Source organism: Triturus cristatus, chromosome 9 (genome assembly GCF_964204655.1).
Source record: "Triturus cristatus chromosome 9, aTriCri1.1, whole genome shotgun sequence".
In the NCBI taxonomy this organism is placed as follows: Eukaryota; Metazoa; Chordata; class Amphibia; order Caudata; family Salamandridae; genus Triturus; species Triturus cristatus.
This window is the reverse complement of record NC_140592.1, coordinates 1,137,312,537-1,137,332,999: the sequence shown is the minus strand read 5'-3', so window position 1 is coordinate 1,137,332,999 and position 20,463 is coordinate 1,137,312,537. Positions and strand designations below refer to the sequence as shown.

Here is a 20,463-nt window from a genome sequence, read left to right as displayed (position 1 = left end):
CTGAGTTTTACATGTGAAAAAGGAACCAACTTTGACGGGCAATGATTAGGACTTTCCTCACAAAGGTTTTTAACTGGCTTAAGATCAATCAGCTGAAGTGCAATCCTGACAAAACTGAAGTTGTTTTCTTTGGTAATCCAGAAACGCTCTTGGTGACAAAAAGATCAGCCACCCCCGCCCGCAGAAAAGGAGAAAGTCAAAAACTTGCGCTTGCTTTGGCATGCTCCGGATGCCAACAAAATTCCTGCCACTGTTACCGCTTAGGAGTAGAAAGATTGTGGAGCAGGCTCTGATTACATCAAAGCTTGACTATGTCATCAGCTTGTACCTCGGTCTTCCCAAATCCATAATCCAGCGCCTACAAGTGGTACAAAATGCGGCAGCCAGAGCCATCCTGAGACCTAAACCCAGATCTAGTATGACCCCTATTCTTAAGTCTCTACACTGGCTCCGCATAAAGAACAGATCGACTTCATAGCGATGACCATCTTCTTTAAAGCTTTCCATGGCTTAAGAGCCAGCTAACTAAATAAGCGCGCTAATCGCTACACAACATCTAGACCCCTAAGATCTTTCAATGCCAACCTGGCCATCGGGCCTAAAATATGCCATGCCTGCACTGGAGGCAGATTCCTCGCCTTTCTAGGCGCAAAATTGTGGAAAAGACTCCCTGAGTTTCTGAGACTAACCACAGACCTACTCTCTTTCAGGAAGAACTTAAAAACCTGGCTTTTTAATAACTGATGGGTCTTTCATGAATGTTTTCCTCCTACTGTCACTTTTTGTGACGCACCGGCAGCGTAAAAAATGTGCATGTTGCACACTATTTACAAAGTAACGCATCTAGGCAGATGCGTCACTTTGTAAACCCCTGCACCGCATTATACCTGCGCCAGGTATAATGTATGCAGGGTGGGTGTTACCCCGCAAGAAGCCTTGCAGAAGTGGCGCATTGAAATCTATGAGAACTCAGGGCGCCGCTTCTTGGACCCCATTGCGTCAATATCTTACCCCTGCCTCACGGCAGGTGTAAGACTGATGCATTCTCTTTCACGTGGGGCTGTCCCATGTGAAAAGACACATCGCTGGATTTGTATCTATTTTCAAACACACCCCAGCAATGCATCACTGTTGCGCTTACAGATACGTCAGAAATACTGACGTATCTGTAACTCCTTGCGACATGATGCGTCATACAGTAACTATGATGCATCCATCATGTCGCAAGGAGGGCGCACTAAGAATTGACGCATCCCTGTTTTCACACAGCGATGCATCACTTCTCATAAATAAGGCCCTGAATGTGTTTACATCTAATATTCAGGGATAGTTATGTGTGTTTTAAATATTGTACCACACCAGCAGCTCACCAATATTGCTGCAAATAATCCCTGTGATGCCCTCCCATTTCTTATATGTTAGGCCTTGTTTGATATAAAAGAAACTTTTTTTTATGTATATTGCATGAAACATAAACACAACATTTCTCTGCAAAATGGCAGTACTAGACTCTCACACACCAGCTACATAAAAAATAAAGTAAAGGAAAACAGTATTTAAAACAATCTGTTTAAGAAATTTGCAAGGTCATGAGGGCAAAAGTCTGGAGAATGGAGATGACTGCCAGGGGGCCCCCTGAAAGGCTGGGGCCTGGGGCCAGAGCCCACTTGGCCCATGCATTAAAACGTCTCTGCTCGCAAACTGCTCGGCTGCACTCCCCCTCACTCCCAAGGGGGGCCGGCTGGGCAGTTTGCCAGGGCCGGGTTCTGTTCCCAGTCCGGCCCTGTTTGTAACCGTACTTACTCTTAAGGAAGGAAAATGTTGTACATTGTACTTTCCAGAGAAGGCTTTACGCTTAAATGTTGCAGTTTCTTCTGTTCTGCCCGAATTCGGTGGGCCTGTTTATTTAATAAGTCTATCACTGGAGTATGTGTAACTAGATTTGTACTGTCACATCCGATGACATTAGGGCAACATGGGACTAAATATTATTCATTTCGCGGATGGTTTTAGGGCGGTGTTGCACTTTATTCTGTATTGTGATCTGCTGATCCTCTGTAATATTTTGCTCACCTCATGGTGACTGTGTGATTTGTACTGTGGATTTTCGATTTTGGAGGTTCGCCACTGTTGCTTTTCTGATTCTTTGAGAGCAGACTCACATTGATTAATTACATGCTCTGGCTTTAGAAAAAATTTAAATTCTATTGAGAGAGACCCTAAGCCTAGGTCATGCTGCATTCCTGAAATTAATTTGAGCATTATGCTATTCCCTATATACGATTTAATATGAATTTCGACTGGGTTTTTTAAACTAACCATAATTTGCCTTCTGTAATTAATTTTAATCATGTAAGAAACATTCATGGTTTCTTACTTATATCTTGTCTCAAGAAGGCTTATTTAATGGATTATGTTATTTGATTTGCTGTTAATCTAATCTATGGTGGGGCACATTTCCTCATATGTTCTTGAGGACAACACTGCCCCCAGTCCTGCATAGGTACTTTATTTTTAGATTATCTGATAAAAGAGCATCAACAGTATTACTGCAGCATTCCCCATTTTCCACAGAGCAATAACCACAGAAAGCAATGTCTGTGCACCAATGTCCTCATTTTTATATCATGCAAAGCATTTGTCCCTATGCACATTTCATCATGTTTTTCTGAAGAGCTCAGAAGTGTAGTGTTCCTACAGAACTGGTAATACGGATTCAGCTGGTAAGTCCTATTACCGGCCAGAGTAGTATTACCCAGCACCTTGTAATGAGGGTCTTTGTATTCTTGGAAAAACAAAGGCTCTTGTTGACTTGCTGGTATTATTTTGCCATGACCCCCATACCTCTAGTGGTTTATTGTGGTTTAATATATACATTGTTTTCTCCTTACTTTATTTCTATTCTTTTTATGCCAACTTCATCTTCAATTAACCTCTCCTCAAAATGGTGACTCTCCGCCAGTTCCAAAATGGCGTTTTTCCTCCAGCCACCACTTCCTAAACCCTAAAATGGCGATCCATTTGTTCACACAAAAAAGCCAGGACATATGTTTCATCCCGACCCCTGCGATCTCACCACTAACCAGCCCGATCTCGCTCCACCCGCCGCCCGTGCTGCTGCAGCCCTGAGGGCCTTCCTTTACTTCTGAACTTAGTAGCCTGGACAGGAATGGCACAAAAACTTCCTGTTTTTCCTGTTCTAACTCCGTATTATTTGAATAATAAATGAGTGGTTTTCAGTGATATACCGGCACGGATTAAGACTTCCCCTTGACACCAGCGCCCTAACAACGGTGCCTCACCCTTACTCGCTGGAGTCCTCTGTATAACTTTAAATTGCCGCCCGAGTTCTCCTGTTTTTTCGAAACAGTGCGCAAGTACTCCGCGCCCTGCCCCCGGGCTGCTCTCAGCCTCTCCGCTCAATTTACCTACAATCCAGAACTCTAGCTTCCTGATAGTAATTTTCTAAGCCCCCCCCCCATGTAATTTTTATTATTTATGTATTTTTATTATATTCTACCTATCAATTTATTTATGCTATCTCTATAACCTTTGTTACTATTGTTGTACCCTCTTTTTCTCTTTGATTAGTATCCTGAGTGATGTTGTTCCAGACCTAGTAGCTTCACTACTCTACCATACTACTCTCACTATACCATGTTTTAAAATTGACTGCTTCTGGCGTACTACCACTATAATTATGCTCTATCTATAAGTACTGTTACGCTTGTTGAACCTTTCTTTGCACTTTTTGAATGTTATTTTGAGTGTCAATTGACGCTATCTTGACGTACTTTTAACTAATCCAGGTGCTCTCTGATGTTCTCCCACTGCTACATGCTCTCCCCCCCACTTATTAGTCCCTCCTACCCCCTCTCTACCCCCCTCCCTGCTCTCTTCTCTCAACTCATACACTGTCATACCCTCCTGGCTCCCCCAACACCTTATTTTCTATATATTCCGATCGACCCATGGTTTCTTCCCCCCACCACACCTCCTCGTCCCCTAGCGTCTCTCCCCCGACCTCCCATCTTAACGCCTCCTTCCTCTCACCTCTTCTGTCCCACCCCCTCCCCTCTTTTTCCCCTAATCTCCCCCATCCCCAGACGGCCCATCATGCCCTCCCCTTCTACCGTCCCCCAGATCCCGCCCTCTCAAGACATGGTCCAAATTTATGGAACATCATATTCCCATCCAATCTGTTCAAACATGCCAAGAAAAACTTTAAGCATAAATTGCTGACTCATCACCCCGAAACTTTCATTGCTGACTCCTACCATAGCCTCACCTCGCCTATAAAAACTACCCTTATTTTCTACTCCAAACACCCCTCCAAATGGAAAAGCATCTTCCTCAACTCTCTCGCAATCACTAAATCCGGCAATATCCCATATGGTTTCAAACTATCGACCTCCCCACCCCCAGCTTTTAGTGGAGTAATCAACATTTTCGTCTTCAAATACGGTAACATTCTCATTCAAGCATCCAAACACCACCTCAACACCTTCGACCACCTCTACAGTTCCCTGACTGACCTTCTATCCAAACCTACCCCTATCCCACCTCCCTCCCAAACATTTCTCACCCACATTTCTACCCCACCAGCCCAGAGCCCACACCCCCTAGACACCCAAATTGAGCATCCCTCCACCCAAATCCCCACCTTATCTAACAACTCCTGTGTTAAAAACTCTGAACACTTAACCTTTGAATACCTTGGTGCCAAACTCACTATCCAGGGTTCCCCACCAATTCGCCTACATAACATCTACCACCCTTCGGGTGATCCACTTCGCTTCACTGAGGAACTATCCGACCTTCTCTCTCAATCCTCTCTCTCTAACTCAAAAAACATCTTCCTTGGAGACTTTAACATCCACTGGAACAATACTGCTGACCCCACAGTCACTCATCTCCTCAATCTTCTTGAAATCAATGGCCTTCTTCAACTCTGTCAATCGCCCACCCACACCAAAGGTGCCACTCTCGATGCCATTATATCCAATAATGACCTGGCTTCCATCTCCAGCATACTTCCCATTGACTGGTCTGACCATCACCTTATCCTGTTCCAGATCGAATCTGCTCCCCTTGCCCCCTATTAAAAACCACCTACCCTTGAAATGGACCAGAAACCTCACCCAAATCCCTCCTGGAGAACCTGAATCCAAACTTCGAGCTAAACTTCTTCTCACCCCTCTCTCCCAAGATGCAAATGAGCTCACCGAACACTTCAACAAAACCGTCAGCGAGGCCATAGTCCTCCTAGCCCCTCCCAAACTAAAAAAGCAAAGAACCATTCCTTCCAGAACTTGGTTTAACTCTGATCTCAATGAAGAAAGGTGAACACTTAGACTGACCAAAAGATCTTGGTGACAATAACCCTCCGCTGCCCACTTCGCCTGTCTCAGGGCGGCTGGATCATCCTATAAAAAACACATCTTCAAGGAGAAGGCCTCCTTCTTCCGAATACAACTGCATCGGGCTAAAAACAGATCCAGAGAATTATTTAACATTGTTCGCAACCAAATATCCACAGCCCCCCCCCCCCCAAATTTACTACATCAACTAATAGATGTGAGGAAATTGCCAACTTCTTCTCCAATAAAATTGCCAAAATCGATCACTCCTTCCACCTAACTGTGATCCCACCCGATACCCCTCTCGTCGCTGACAATACACTAAACAATCCCTCCGACTTGACCCTGTCTCCTCAGCCTTCCACTCCCCCTCTCGTTACTACCCTCCCAGAACCCAGCCTTCCCCCCCCTGCAAGTAAAAAACTTTGCATCCTGGTCAAACTTCCTCCCTGTGACTGAACTCGAAGTCCGCAACATCATAACCAAACTTAAACCGTCCACACACACCAAAGACCCTATCCCCTCCAGTCTTATCCAGAATCTCAACCACATCATTGCTCCCTACTGGACCAACATCATCAACAATTCCTTCTGCACAGGTTGTGTCCCAGACTCACTTCAACTCGGTCAAATCACGCCTATCCCTAAAAATCCCACCGCAGACCCTAATGACCTGAACATCCTCCACCCTATCTCTAACCCACCTCTCCTGTTCAAAGCCCTGGAAAAATGTTCTCTGCTTCAACTAGGTAAACACATAAACAATTTCAACCTTTTAGACCCCTTGCAATCCGGTTTCAGAAAAGGCTGCAGCACGGAAACCGTCATGCTTAATATAATTGAGGACATTCACTCTTCCCTTGACAACGGTGAATCCTGCCTACTCATTCTCCTTGACCTTTCGGCTGTCTTTGTTACAGTCAACCACAACTCCCTTCTCAAAACGCTCAAGTCCTGCTTTGGCCTTAACAGTCAGGTTCTTAAATGGTTCATCTCATTTCTCCAACACAGAACACATCAAGTCAAAATGAATGACTGTCTATCCAAAACCTCTCTGGTTTCCCTAGACGTCCCCCAAGGCTCTATCCTCTCCCCTTCGCTTTTTAACCTCTTTATGGAACCTCTTGCCCTCATTCTGAAACAAGCAGGAATCAACTACCACCTCTATGCTGATGACACACAGCTGTACTATAAGATTAGGTCTCACGCTGATGTACTTCATCTTAACCATACCTTAAACAAGATCCAACACTGGTTCCACTCCAACCACCTCAAACTCAAACCTAAGAAAACGGAAATCATCCTCTTCTCCCCCAAAAATAACGGACTGCCCATCCAAACCTGGATCTCTGACCTCAATGCACTCAACTGCTCGCTCTCTTTGTCCAACTCAGCAAAATCCCTCGGTTTTACCGTTGACAAAAATCTAATCCTCAACGACCACATAAAAAACTCTGCTAAAGGAGCTCTCTTCACTCTCCGTCACCTGAAGAAAATCAAACCCTTCATCCCTCCTGAAGACTTCAAATGGGTGGTCCTATCGCTGGTTCTCTCTAAAATTGACTATGGGAACGCTATCCTCACAGGGACCCCCAAAGTCCACCTAGCCCCACTCAGATCTGTGCTTCACATAGCAGCCAGGCTTATCACTGGTTATAAATGCTTTGACCACATCTCCCCAGCCCTGAAGGCTCTCAACTGGCTCCCCACCGAAGGAAGATCCACATACAAGACAGCATGCATCACACATAAAGCCCTACACCAAAATGCCCTGCTGTACCTCTCCAACAAACTCAAAAAAGCGGGCTGCTGCAGAATGACTAGGAGCACAAACACCTTCCTCCTCATCCCCCCTTATTCAAAAAGAAAACTTCTAAATCCCGTTCCTTCTCTGCAAACGCGCCGACAGTCTGGAATGCCCTCCCAAAGGAACTGCGCTGCAACTCCTCATACATCGCCTTCAAAAAAGACCTTAAACTGCACCTCCTCGACAAATACTGGGGTCCTTAAATTCAGCCCTCTGACCTCCTCCGACCCTATCCTCCTCCACCTCACTCCCTCCCCTCACGTCTTCCCTCTCCCAGTCTTATCTATCCCACTCTATTCCCACCTCCCTTCTTAAAACCCTGCCTAGATGACCATCCCCCCTCCCACAACCTGTTTTCCCCCGCCTAGCCTTTTTGTCTCTATCTCACTCTCAGCCCTGAATCAGCCACTGTATATGTTAATTTAATTTATTTTGCTCGTGCTACGTCCCTGTTTTATTAGAAAACTACAGAACGTTTATTTTATTGATTGTTAATACCGTGTTTTTCTCTTTTGAGCAACTTCTGTATTTTTTGTTCCTGTTTTCTTTTCGCACATGTAAAGCGCTCTAGCCAGCGCTATATTAAACCTTTCAAATAAAATAAAAATAAAATTGTAATCTCTGGCCTTGGGATTTCTAAATTGCAGCTCTTTTCCCTGTGTTTTTTTTCTCATTTATGTCCCACAATAGTCAACTGCTTTACAATTGAAATTGACGTTGCATATATATATACAGCGTGTACTATGCCTGATGTGGGATTGAAACACTTTGCTATTATTTTTGCTTGATTTATTTTATTGTATTTTTTCATAGTCGCTGTTTATGGCTTTGGAATTGAAACACAAAAAGATGCCACATCATTGGACCCTCGTCCGCCTGACTCCTCTCCCACTGGCACTGGAATGCAAGACAATCACTTTTCCAGTGCAGGTAAGAAGCAGTTCCCCAGCAGTGATCTGTCAAGAAGTAGGTAGAAAATGTAAACTTATTATGAACAAGAAAAGAAGGGAAAAGCAAAAAAATAACACTTACCTACATAAAACAAGAAGACACACATGCAGTCATCCGATGCGATGAGATAGCTGAGTTTGCATGAATTTTAGAAAAATATAATCCTCCTTGCAGGGTTGTACTACTGAATATCGACGCCAACAATATCATGGTAGAAGATATCGAGGTCAGAATATCGAGGCACAAAGTATTGAAAGGTATATGCATATAGGGGAGTGTAAATGTAATATTGCTAACTCATACCTTGAAGACAGATGTACCACGTAGGTACATATATGTGGAGTTAGGTATAGAAAATCTAGACTCACTTACCTGTCGATATTTGTTTTCAATAGTTTCCCCTTGGTATTCTGCCCCAGTGGGTTCGATATTCAGGGTAAATGCTCCTTGCTGAATTGGGACAAGTGCATAACTTTCGCACACTGAGGAGTTTGTCTACAATTTTGCCTTTTCCCATAAAATCCTTTTCTGCTGAGGGAATTCTCTCATTAAACATGTTTTTCAGGGTTTTATTCCCTTTGCAAAGTTTATGTGGTGCAAAAAGTTTGAGAAGTTTAAGAAAAATCTTTATATGGTGGAATAGATGACATTTTATAGCTTTCTCCTGCTCAGTGATGTAATCCACTGACAATGCAACTTGAATACTGGGAATTTCCAAATGGAATTATATTCTGGTGCATGCCCCTAAAACTCCATTCCCCTCTTATACATGTGTTTACAACTGTGAGCTTCTCATCCTACAACTTGTGATGTAAACGTAGGATGTCCACCTGCTGGAGCGATAAATCCATGCTAGATATTCAGGACATCCACATACGATAAATCTATTTATTATGAATCTTGTTGAAAGCACTTACAAAGCAAGATTATCCTGAACATCTGGCATGGATCCAGCAGTCTTGGGCATATGCTGAACACCTCTAATATAGCGTATCTCTTTCTCTTACGTTCTTTAATTCCTCTAAATACACAGCCTCCATAACTGAACGCAATGCTCCAGGTGAGGCCTCGCTAATTAGATGTGTGGTGTAAGCCCTAGCTCTCTATTCCTACATTGTGTACATATTTTTTTTATTTTTTTAAATGATTTAAATTAAGAGTTTTCCACTGCAGGAGAAACAGATCCATTCCAGATGTTCATGGTTATCCACTCAAGACAAATTTTCATACAATGAAGCTTAATCAAAGGTTTCATGGTCTGATTATCCTGAAACTCTGGCATGTGTCGGGCAATCCTGGACCTATGCTAAACACCACTGATTTAAATGATTGTTCATCACGGAATCCCATCTCAAAGGTATCCCATAAGTGCTTCTATTCTTCAGGTGTTATGGCCTCCAGCACTGGAAGTGCATTTATTCTTAGGAGCCTGCTGTCTGCAGGTCTGAATCTCAGTGTACAGTGGTCATCAGAGACACTGCTTCCATTTCCTTGATTTGAACCTACAATTCATTGCTTCCAGTTGTGTTAGTCTAGTTAGTTCAATTAAAGCAAACCAAACTACAACCACCAGAATACACTAAGATATGACATGAAAGCCCTGAACTGGAAAAAGCGTCCAGTATAACATTGAGTTATGTGGCCACCTTATGGCAGGATTGCTGAATATCAAGAATACCTATTCTTAATTCCACCTCATGCCTCTTTAGTCCACCACACTTGGCTTCCTGTCTCTTTTGCTTACCCTTAGAGTTTCTTGTTGTCCTTTGCCATTGTTTTCCTATCTTTCTTTTACTTGCTCTTTTTCTTTTTTTTCTGCCTTTCTCTCTCTTGCTCTGGATCAAAGTTTGATGGTTAAAAAACAGTCCCAATCCCCACCAACGGCAACAAAGAGCAAAAATGAAGCATTAGATTTAACAGCCCACGAGTTGTGTTGGACACCCTTACTTAAACAAGCATTAAAAATGCAATAGGTCTTGCCTTTCATTAAGTTAAAGCCATTTGCTTTGCTATACAATGCCATTAGCAAAGCAAATGGTTTTAACTTAATCAAAGGCGAGACATATTGCATTTGCAATGCAATAGGTCTCACATTTGCGAGATTTTGAGCTATTGGCGTTGTAAATGCCAGTGTCTATTGGTTATGTGTTTTTTAAAAAACTGCAATAAAAAAAGGCATTGTCATTTACAATGCCGATCGCTCAAAATCTCACAAATGCGAGACCTATTGCTTTGCAAACGCTTGCTGTTTAATATTATTTGTTCCAATAATAAGGGTTTCCTATAAGAGGTCTACGTGTGAAAGGGTGAAAAACCCCTTCGACGGTTACTATCAAAAAAAGGTTCAACAGAGGATGACGTGAAACATGGCTGGGGCAAGGGGGGAGTGGTGGCAGACTGCTCTCCATCGGGTGGAAATTATGCCGAGAAGGGGAACTGAGTAAATGCAGGTACGTTTCATGAGCTGTATCCCAAGATCTTAAGTGACCCCCTTATTGGCTGAGAAGAACTGTTCACACGGAGGAAGAATGCATTCCATTACAAAATGCAGGCACGTGCACCGAAAGATTTTTCACCTGCAGCGAAGTGCAGTGGACTGGACAGGCGCCCTGCTTGTTATGCTGCTTAGTAACACGCTTGTGCAGAGCGTGCTTGTGACTTTGTTGCTATGCACTTGTACTGTAATTGTCGCCTTCACCAAGAAGAGACAGGCTGCCAGCATGCATGCTGTTTGGTAGGCGCTGGCACCTTATTGACTTGGCAGTGAAAAGGGTGCGACAAGGAGGGAGGGGAAACGGAAGAGAGCTGAATATTCTCTGGTTACAAACTGAAAGCAGGCGCATAGCTATAAAGATTGCTATCGCTCTCTACAGAACATATGGGCCTTGTTTGGGAATGTAAATCCATGCAGATAGAGTTGAGGCGTATCGGTGGCATGTGAAAGGATGCGTGTCTTTTCTTTGCGGGTTTTCTTGCTAAATAGTCCATGTCATTTACTGAAGCTTCCGCCAGGTTTGACATTCTGCCAAATAAATGCGGACATTTCTTAACTCCTGGATAGAACCGTGAAAGCGAAACTACAAGTACCAGAATGCTAATGGCTGGTGGGTAAAAACCCTATAAAGGCGCAGTTGACCCACACAGCGAGTGGCTGGCTAATAAATGTTAGTTTGCAAATAATGAGTAAACACAAAAAAAGTGTCATTAAGTTAGCAGTAGAAGAGCTGAGTGAGTACGAACACCACCCGATTATCCCAAGCTCTTAAAATAGTATTGAAAACGCGAAGTTGCTAAAACTTGTAAATGTGTAAACGGGCCTAAGAAAATGTGAACGGTTAAGGGGGGGGTTGAGGGGCAGTGGTTTCCACAAACAATGCGTAATAAGGTCACTGGAAATATACCTCACAGGACAAGTCTCCTCCAATGAAGCACAAACCGACAAACATAACACAACCAGCGCCTCGAGTCCCTGCGGTGTTGTGGCACAGCTCAAAATATCGGCAACAAGCCCTTTCAAGGGGCGGACCCTCGACTCGCGAGAGAGGCCGTTATTAAACAACAAAAAAACTAAATGCTCGCGAAGAAACAACACTTGTGTCATATATACAAGAGAGATCGCTAACGATAAACAAACCATTGTGCGGTTACTCGAAGTCATAAAATGATCATGGAAAAGCGGTTGATTAAAATTGCTTTTTAAAAGGAGATTTCAAATAACAAAGCCGATATCAAACAAAACATTCAGTTAAACTTCACCCAACAGTGGTAAATGCACCCCACACGCAGACACAAGCAATAGTAAAAAAAAAGTGCCACGAGTAAAGATTAAAGCCACCGTCTCACGCCGCCAGTAAAACATCCAATCCGGGTGGGAGTGGCCTAAAGCGGACAGGGTGGCAACCAGGAGGGACTAAAAACCCTCCAGTGCAATCATCAAAGTATGTTCAGCATAATTACTGACGAGAAACGACACATGCCAATGACAACTGCAGGCGGAGCGGACACATGATTTCTGGAACCGTATTGATTCCAAGAAGCCCTCCCATGGCAAGAGCAACGCATGCGCGCTGCTAACGCCAGGCGAAACCTAAAAATTGTCCACTGGAGTAGTGTGTATTTACGCCGGCTCCAATGTGCCTTTATTTTTCTGATGATGTGACCATCAGAATTGGAAACATTATTGCAAAATTGATCCCTGCACTCCGTGTCATCACGGGCCATGTTTAAAGCCCCAGAATTTCATGTGACAACCTCATGCCTTCTGTGTCTTGTTGTCTTGGTTTGCTTCCATTGAACTCATTAGTTCACTAGAGCAATGATTTGTGGGAGTCCATGATGACCTGGCGCGGGGTGTGCACTTTAATTGAAAATATTTGTTGCGGTGACTCCCAGGCTGCTTGCCTTCCCCATCACGCTGTGGTCTGTGCCACATTAAATAAATAAAGCTGGATTTGAGATGGTTTATAGAGCACAAACATCTGCAATGTTATGAACCAATTAGGTTTTATTGAACCGAGTACAGGATCCAAGCGTTCAATTACAGTCGACTTCCAGGAAGCCTGTAAAGGAAAGTGTAGGGTCTAGAATCATAAAAGCCATTAATCAGTTCTGTTCTGACACACTTCCGTTTAGCAACAACAACACTGGCTGCAACCAAAAACAATAAATGTTTGTTTAACTTACTTATCCCGAGTCCCAGTCCTCCTCATTCCAGTCGAAACCTCATGTGGTGCTGTCCCATACTTGCACAGAATTCACCTATTTAAAAGCAAAACTTTCAATTAATCCTCCTGAAGGATTATATAGTAGAAGGATGCCAACCTGGCTCCTCCTGGTACACCCCTTTTAAAATAAAGGTAGTTTGAGCATTACCTCCAAATCCATAATTCTTATCATGGACCTTACTTCTCCAGGAAATACCCCAACAAAAGTAATTTTTTGACCAACAAATAAAAGCATAGAGCAAATCGAAGACCATAAATGCAGCACACTGTGATTTTTATTGCCTCGAATACAACCATACATTTATTGTAATGAACCAAAAACTAAAGAACTATAAGAATTAGCAACAAACTTTCCCCTTTGTAACCAGTAATTTGAAATAAAGGTATTGGGAGAGGCCTATGTGGCTGCAGTGCAAATATCTCTGATAGGAGCACCTTGGAAAGCGACCCGGGATGAAGAAATTCTTCTTGTAGATCACCCTTGAACTTGAACAGGAAGATCACCTGCTTTGTTATAGGCAAATGGAATAGTTCATTTGATCCAGCAGCTCAAATTAGTCATAATGAGGTGATGACCTTGATTGGCAAGTCCCAAAGTAACAAAAACAAAACAAAAGTAACAATAAAAATAAGCTTTACATAGGTTTAGAGAATACCAAATGATCTTTTCAAACAAAGAAGAACTAGGAAAGAAGGCTAGTAGAAGTAGATCCTGAGAAACATGAAGGGTGGAAAACACAATTGAAAGACTAAAAACTCCTTTGGAAGACTAGATGGCCATGGCCTAAGCATGTCTGAAAATAATCTGATAAATGCAGTGTGAAACAGTAATGCCTCAAGCTCACCCAGTCTATGGCTTGAGGAAACAGCAATAGGAAAATATCCTTTACGTTAAAGCATTTTAAAAGAACAGATTTGAGAAGGTCAAATGGATCCTCCTGGAGGCTCTGTAGAACAACTAGAAGACTCCAGGCTGGAACCAGAGAACGCGCTACTGGGCATCTAAAAGAAAAATATCTTAAAAGAGCTAGGAAATCAAGCTGAAAGAGATCAGAACCTCTAACCACTATTAGAGCTGCCCACTAAATTCTAATAGTAGAGGTGGCAAGAACCCAAAATAAAACCATCTCTAAGAATATTTAACATCTTAGCCAGCTCACACTCTAAGGGTTGAATGTGCCTAGATTCACATTAAAACTGAATTTCTGTTTGTGTCTAGAGCAAACTTTTAAAGTACTCTGACTCCTGGGCCATTGGCAAGACAGAGACACCTCAGGAAGATATCCCAGAGAAATCAACCCAGACCTTTCAATTTTCAGACTCTAGCAATCAGTGCTGAAGGGACCTTGATGACAGGAATGGAGATCTGAGAGGAGATGGCTGTATTGGAAAGATTCAGGGAGGTTGAACCGCCATCTGTTGAAGTAGGGGGATCATGGTCTCCTGGGCCAAGTGGGGGCTAGGAGAAGGACCTCTGCCTGATTATTCTATACTTCTGCAGAACCCAACCCAGGAAGTGGAATAGAGAAAGGCGTAGAGGAGGCGCCTGGGCCAATGAAGGGACATTGGATCTCTTCTCCATGTTCATAGGGATGGAGGAAACGAGCAGAAATTGGGGAGCAGTGAGATACAACTAGAGTGTTCCGGTCCTTTTTGGAATGGAACGAAATAGATGAGGCAATGGCAAAGGGAGACCAAGGCCATCAAGTCTGTTCTCTGTCCTCCCTAAGATATATCGCTGAAACAGATAGGTGATTTGCCTATGTCCAATAGCCTGTTTTCCCACCAGAGGGTAGAACTCATACCCCTGTTCCCTCCAGATGGTTGACATAACCCAGAGTCACCTGATTGTCGGGTTGAATATGGATTACCTGACCTTGAACCTGCAAAACAAATTAGCTCAAAGCCCTGAAAACTGTTGCTAACTCCTACAAGTTAAACGAGCTTCCCATCTCCCCTGCTATCCCATTGGCCTGGACAGAAATATCCCCTTGAAAAGTACCCGACCCTCTCTGTGCTCCACTGGCATCCATTTATATGATAACTGGGTGAGGCACAGCCAGGTATAGCCCCCTGGAAGGGTGAGCAGGAATAACCTGCCACTGGACAACTTGGCAAATGAGAGTAGTAGTTGGAACCATTAACCTGTAGTCTTCCAAGTTCCAGTGAGTAATCTGATTTTTCACCAAGGGAAGAAGGTGAAGACGGGCCCACGAAATAAGCAGAAGGACTACGGCCGTGTCCTCTTGAACTCTTAGCCACTGCCTGGTTGATTCTATGGATGGTCTATTAGTGTCCTAAGACAAGCCATTAACTTAATCTGTTTCTGAAGGGGAAGAAAGTCTATTCTAGAAGTGTTTTGAACATTGTCCTAATGTACTGATATTTCTGGATCGGAATCAAGTGTGATTTATGCTGATTTTGAAGAAATCAATGAGCTGTCAAAACTTTGCACACTTGCTTGGCCAATTCTGATGCTTTCAAAAAAGAAGATATGCAAATTAGCCAATCATCCAGGTAAGGGAAGACCGATAACCCTCTTTTATGCAGGATATCCATGAATGTCGCCAATACCTTAGTAAATACTCATAGGGCAGTAGGCCTCCCAAAAACCAGCCTATCACATAAAACCTCTTTGACTGTAGATGAATGGGAGCATGCAGATATGCATCTTGAAGATACAAGGAACTCTTCTGGAGATATCAGTTGTAGAATTGTCTGCAAAGCTACCATCTTGAATGTCTGTCGAGGAAGATCAGCATTCACTCCCTTTAGGTCTAGAATAAGTCAAACTTTTTTCGAAAAAGAAACATAATTAAGTAGCACCCAGACCCTCTTTCCTCCTTGAGGACTGGAATTATCCTGCCCTTGTTGGTTACATCTTGGACACCTTTCAGCAGACCCAGCAAGGCATAGGAGTCTCGGGAAGCAAAGATTCTGGACAACTTAGAAAAGTGATCTTGTACCTGAACCTGATGATCTGGAGGACCCAGGAATTTTGAAATTGAACTCTTCCAGCTACTGTGAATGTAGAGGAGCCTTCCTCACAGCTTCTCTACATAGTCACAGCTTGGATGCAGGAGAATTTGCTCATGGATTGGCTGACTGAGACTGAAACTTGTCAACATAGGGGCCTCCCTAGCTATGACCCCCTACCTTGAGAGGACTTAGTAGATTTTGCTTGGAGAGGAGGCCTGAAGGATTTACGGAAACCAACATCCTACTCCTAGATGGAGGCCAGATTAGAGGCACCACTTAACAGTCCTCTGCAGACTTATTCACTAGTTCCTCAAGCTGAAATCCAAACAAACAGGACCACTGAATGTGGGATGACTAAGAAGACCTTTCTAATAGTTGTCTGCTTTCGACACCCTTATCCAGATGTAGCTTCTTGTTATTGCTGAGCCTAATGCAGCTGTAAATCCGCAAACGTTTGAAAGACATGTCAGATAAAAATCTGACCTTTTCCATTATGGCTAGCCAGGATTACAGTTTATATCATAGTACAGTTCTTCTGGCAATAAATAAATATCCCGAAGCAAGGATTGACTATAGAGGGTGCATACGCCCCAGATGTGATATCAATGTTACCCACTTAATAAAACCTTTTTATTGCACCTTTTACCTTCTTAGCAACGGTATCCGCTGGAGCAGCATCTTTGAAGATGAGTGTTCCCTGTGATGCCAAATCTCCCATTAAGGATTTAACATTAACCTCCACCAGGAAATCATCTTAAGGTGAAATATTGGATAGCAGTAAGCCAGAAGTCTAAGAACATTGGATTTCTCTATGTCCTTTTAGACTTTTGATGGTACATCCGTAAACATTTTATGTAAAGAAAGGGACTTCTTTCCTTCTTCTGAAATTGCAAGAAGAAATCATCATCTTCCTGCACAAAACAGAAGGGAAGGCGACGCTTTTACATGAGTGCTGAATTGCCTCACTTAATTCAGCATCCTGCACTTATCGCTTCGTCCTCCTCTTCAGAATTATCAGAATCCTTGTATCAGGATCTGTTCAGGGGGTGCTGCCTCTCCGCACTGTAAGTAGCTTCTACTCCCTGATTGATTAAATCCTGCAACAAGTTATAGAAGGGCAACTGCTTCTGTACTCACTCTAGCCTGATGAGTGACTCCCTCACCAGAAGACGCTTCTTCAACACTGTTGCACTTTGCAGTATGCTTACAAGGCTCCATTCTACTGACATTATCTGCAATCTCCTAGTAACACCGAGAGAACTTCCTGCTTTCTACTTTTATAAAGGACCCATGCCAATGGATGTCGCAAGTCTTGCGGGACCATCGCCATGCTAGAACCAGGTGAGTGGTCCTACGATTTAGGACTCTCTTCCCCTCACCTCCTAATTGCTTAATGAAAGTTTATAGAGTATAAAACTTCCACAAGGACAGTCCAGACGTCAGTGGAGAACATCCAGCAGCCGCCTAAATATTAAAGCACCCTGCAGCCCACACACCAACACTGGACAAAAAAACACTCTCTCGGCCGTGTAGGAAGGATGTTATAGCAAAATGGTAATAAATTTGATTATAACTTTGTAATATTAGAAACACAATCCCAACAGAAAATAGGTGACTGCTACACTTGCATGTACACAGGGAAAAAACAAGCATTGGCAAAGCTAATAGGTCTCGCATATACAGGAGCTATTGGTTTTGGCAATGTTTTATTGCCATGTTGTACACGGGTGTGGCTCCTGCTCAGCATGGGTAAAAGTTAGTCAGAATAGGGGGAGTGGAGTGTTGTAGAGTTGAGTAGAGGGGAGTAGAGTTCAGTGGTTCAGTGACAGAGAGACTTGTAGAGTGCAGTGTCAGAGTGCAGTGCTGTGGAGTGGAGAAGGGTAGGGTGTTATAGGTTGGAATGGGCAGAGGTATGGGAGTGGATTGGATTGGAGTAGATTGTGGTGGATTGGATTGGGGTAGAGTGGGTTGGACCAAGTGAAGTGGGGTGGATTGGAGTGGGTGGACTGGACGGGGTAGATTGGACTGGAGTGTGGTGGGTTGAAATGGAGTGAGGTGGATTGGATTAGGGTGGATTGGAGTGGGGTGGGGTGGATTAGATTGACCTGGGGTGGGATGGAGTGGGTTGGGGTGTGGTGGATTGGATTAGAGTAGGGTGGTTTGGAGTGGGGTGAATTAGAGTGAAGGGGCTGGATTGGACTGGACTGGAAGGGGTGGATCGGATTGGAGTGGGGTGGGGTGGATTGGAGGGAAGTGGGGTGGGGTGAGGTGGATTGAAATGTGGTGAGCAGGATGGATAGTATTGAGTGGGGTAGACTAAACTGGGGTGGGGTGGATTGGAGTGGGGTGGAATGGAGTGAGGTGGAATGGAGTGAGGTGAAATGGTGGGGGTGGTATAGAGTGAGGTGGAACGGAGTGGGGGGAATTGGAGTGGAGTGAATTAGATTGGCATGGGGTGGGGTGGGGTGGATTGGAGTGGAGTGAGGTGGATTGGATTGAGTGGAGTAGATTGGTGTGAGTCAGATTGTTTTTGGATTGTAGTGGGGCAGATTGTTTTAAATTGGAGTGGGGCAGGTTGTTTTAGATTTGGGTAGATTGAATTGGGGTGGATTGGACTGTAATGGTTTGGATTGAAGTGGGATAAACTGGATTGGAGTGGGATGGATTGGACTGAAGTGGATTGGATTGGGTGGGTGTGGATTGAAGTGCGGTGGGGAGGATTGAAGTGGGGTAGATTGGATTTGGCTGGATTGGGGTGGGGTGAATTGGATTAAAGTGGTGTACATTGGATTGGGGTGAGATGGATTGGCTTGGGGTGAGGTGGTAAACTGGATTGGAGTGAGTTGGAATGGAGTGGGGTGGATTGGAGTGGTGCAGATTGTTTTGGATTGGAGTGGGGCCTGTTGTTTTGGATTGGAGTGGGGCAGATTGAAATGGATTGGAGTGAGGCTGATTGAAGTGAAGTACATTGTTTTGGGGTTGGAGTGGGGCAGGTTGTTTTGGATTGGATTGGGGCAAATTGGTCTGGGGCAGATTGGTTTGGATTGGAGTGGAGTGGAGTGGATTGGGGAGGGAGTGGCGTGGACTGGATTGGATTGGGGTGAAGTGCTGTGGATTGGATTGGAGGAGGCTAGAAAGGATTGAGCTGGATTACGGTGGGTTGGATTGTGTGCGATGGATTGGATTTGAGAGGGGTGAATTGGAGTGGGGAGGATTGGAGTGGGGTGGGTTGTTTTAGATTGGAATGGTGAAGATTGGAGTGTGGTGGATTGGACTGGAGCAGATTGGAATGGGCAGATTGTTTTGGAGTGGAGGGAGGCAGATTGGTGTGGGCAGATTGTTTTGGATTGGAGGTGGGGGATTAGAGTGGGGCACACTGTTTCAAATGGAGTGCTGTGGATGGGAGTGGGGCAGGTTGGAGTGTTGCAGATTGTTTTGGATTGGAGTGGGAGAGGTTGGTGTGGGCCGAGTGTTTTGGATTGAAGTGGGGGAGATTGTTTTTGATTGGAGTGGGGCAGACTGTTTTGAATAGGAGGGGGCAGATTATATTGGGGTGGATTGTTTTGGATTGCAGTGGGGCTGATTGTTTTGGGTTGGATTGGGGCAGATTTGTTTGGATTGAATGAGGCAGATTGTTTTGAATTAGAGTGGGGAAGATTGCAGTGGGGCAGATTGTTTTGGATTGGAGTAGGGCAAATTGGAGTGGGGCAGACTGTTTTGAAATGGAGTGCGGCAGATTGGAGTGGGAGCAATTGTTTTGGATTAGAGTGCGGCAGATTGTTTTGGATTGGATTTGGGCACATTCTTTTGGATTGGATTGCGGCACATTGTTTTGGATTGAGTGGGGGAGATTGGTGTGGTGCAGATTTGAGTGGAGTAGATTGTTTTGTATTGGAGTGGTGTGGATTGGATTGGATTGGACTGGATTGTAGTAGAATAGATTGGGGAGGGAGTAGGGAGGATTAGATTGGATTGGGGTGAAGTGCGGTGGACTGGATTGGAGTAGGGTATATTGGATTGGGTTGGATTAGGGTGGATTGGATTGATGTGGGATGGATAGGATTGGAGTGGGGTGAATTGAAGTGGGGCCGATTGGAATTGGCAGATTGTTTTGGTTTGGAGTGAGGCAGATTGGAGTAGGCAGATTGTTTCGTATTGGAATGGGGCAGGGTGAAGCGGGCGTATTAGAGTGGGGCAGTCTAACTGTTTTGAATTGCAGTGGGGCGGATGGTTGTGGGGCAGACTTGAAGGGGAAGATTGGAGTAGGGCAAGTTGGAGTGTTGCAGATTGTTTTGAATTGGAGTGGGGCAGATTGGTGTCGGCCGATTGTTTTAGATTGGGGTGGGGCAGATTGTTTTGGATTGAGTTGAATTGGAGTGGGGCATATTGTAGAGGGGTAGATTGTTTTGGATTGGAGTAAGGGAGATTGGAATGGGGAAGATTGTTTTGGTTTGGAGTGGGGCAGATTGAAGTGTGGCAGACTGAAGTGGGGCAGATTGTTTTAGATTGGAGTGGGGCAGATTGTTTTTTATTGGAGCGGGCAGATTGTTTTGGATTGGAGTGGGGCAGATTGGAGTGGGGCAAATTAGAGTGGAACAGACTGTTTTGGATTGGAGTGGGGTGGATGAGAGTAGAGCAGACT

At 44.1% G+C, this 20,463-nt stretch overlaps 1 protein-coding gene across 2 annotated transcripts in view; it reads left to right on the top strand.

The window, feature by feature from the left end:
* The window catches only part of LTK (leukocyte receptor tyrosine kinase), a 583,144-nt gene that overhangs the window by 275,742 nt on the left and 286,939 nt on the right, over nt 1–20,463 (top strand). For both annotated transcript variants that reach the window (XM_085627068.1, XM_085627069.1), the window contains exon 2: nt 7,981–8,097. In XM_085627068.1, the coding sequence (XP_085483194.1) occupies nt 7,981–8,097 (117 nt within the window). The remainder of the gene's footprint in view (nt 1–7,980; nt 8,098–20,463) is intronic.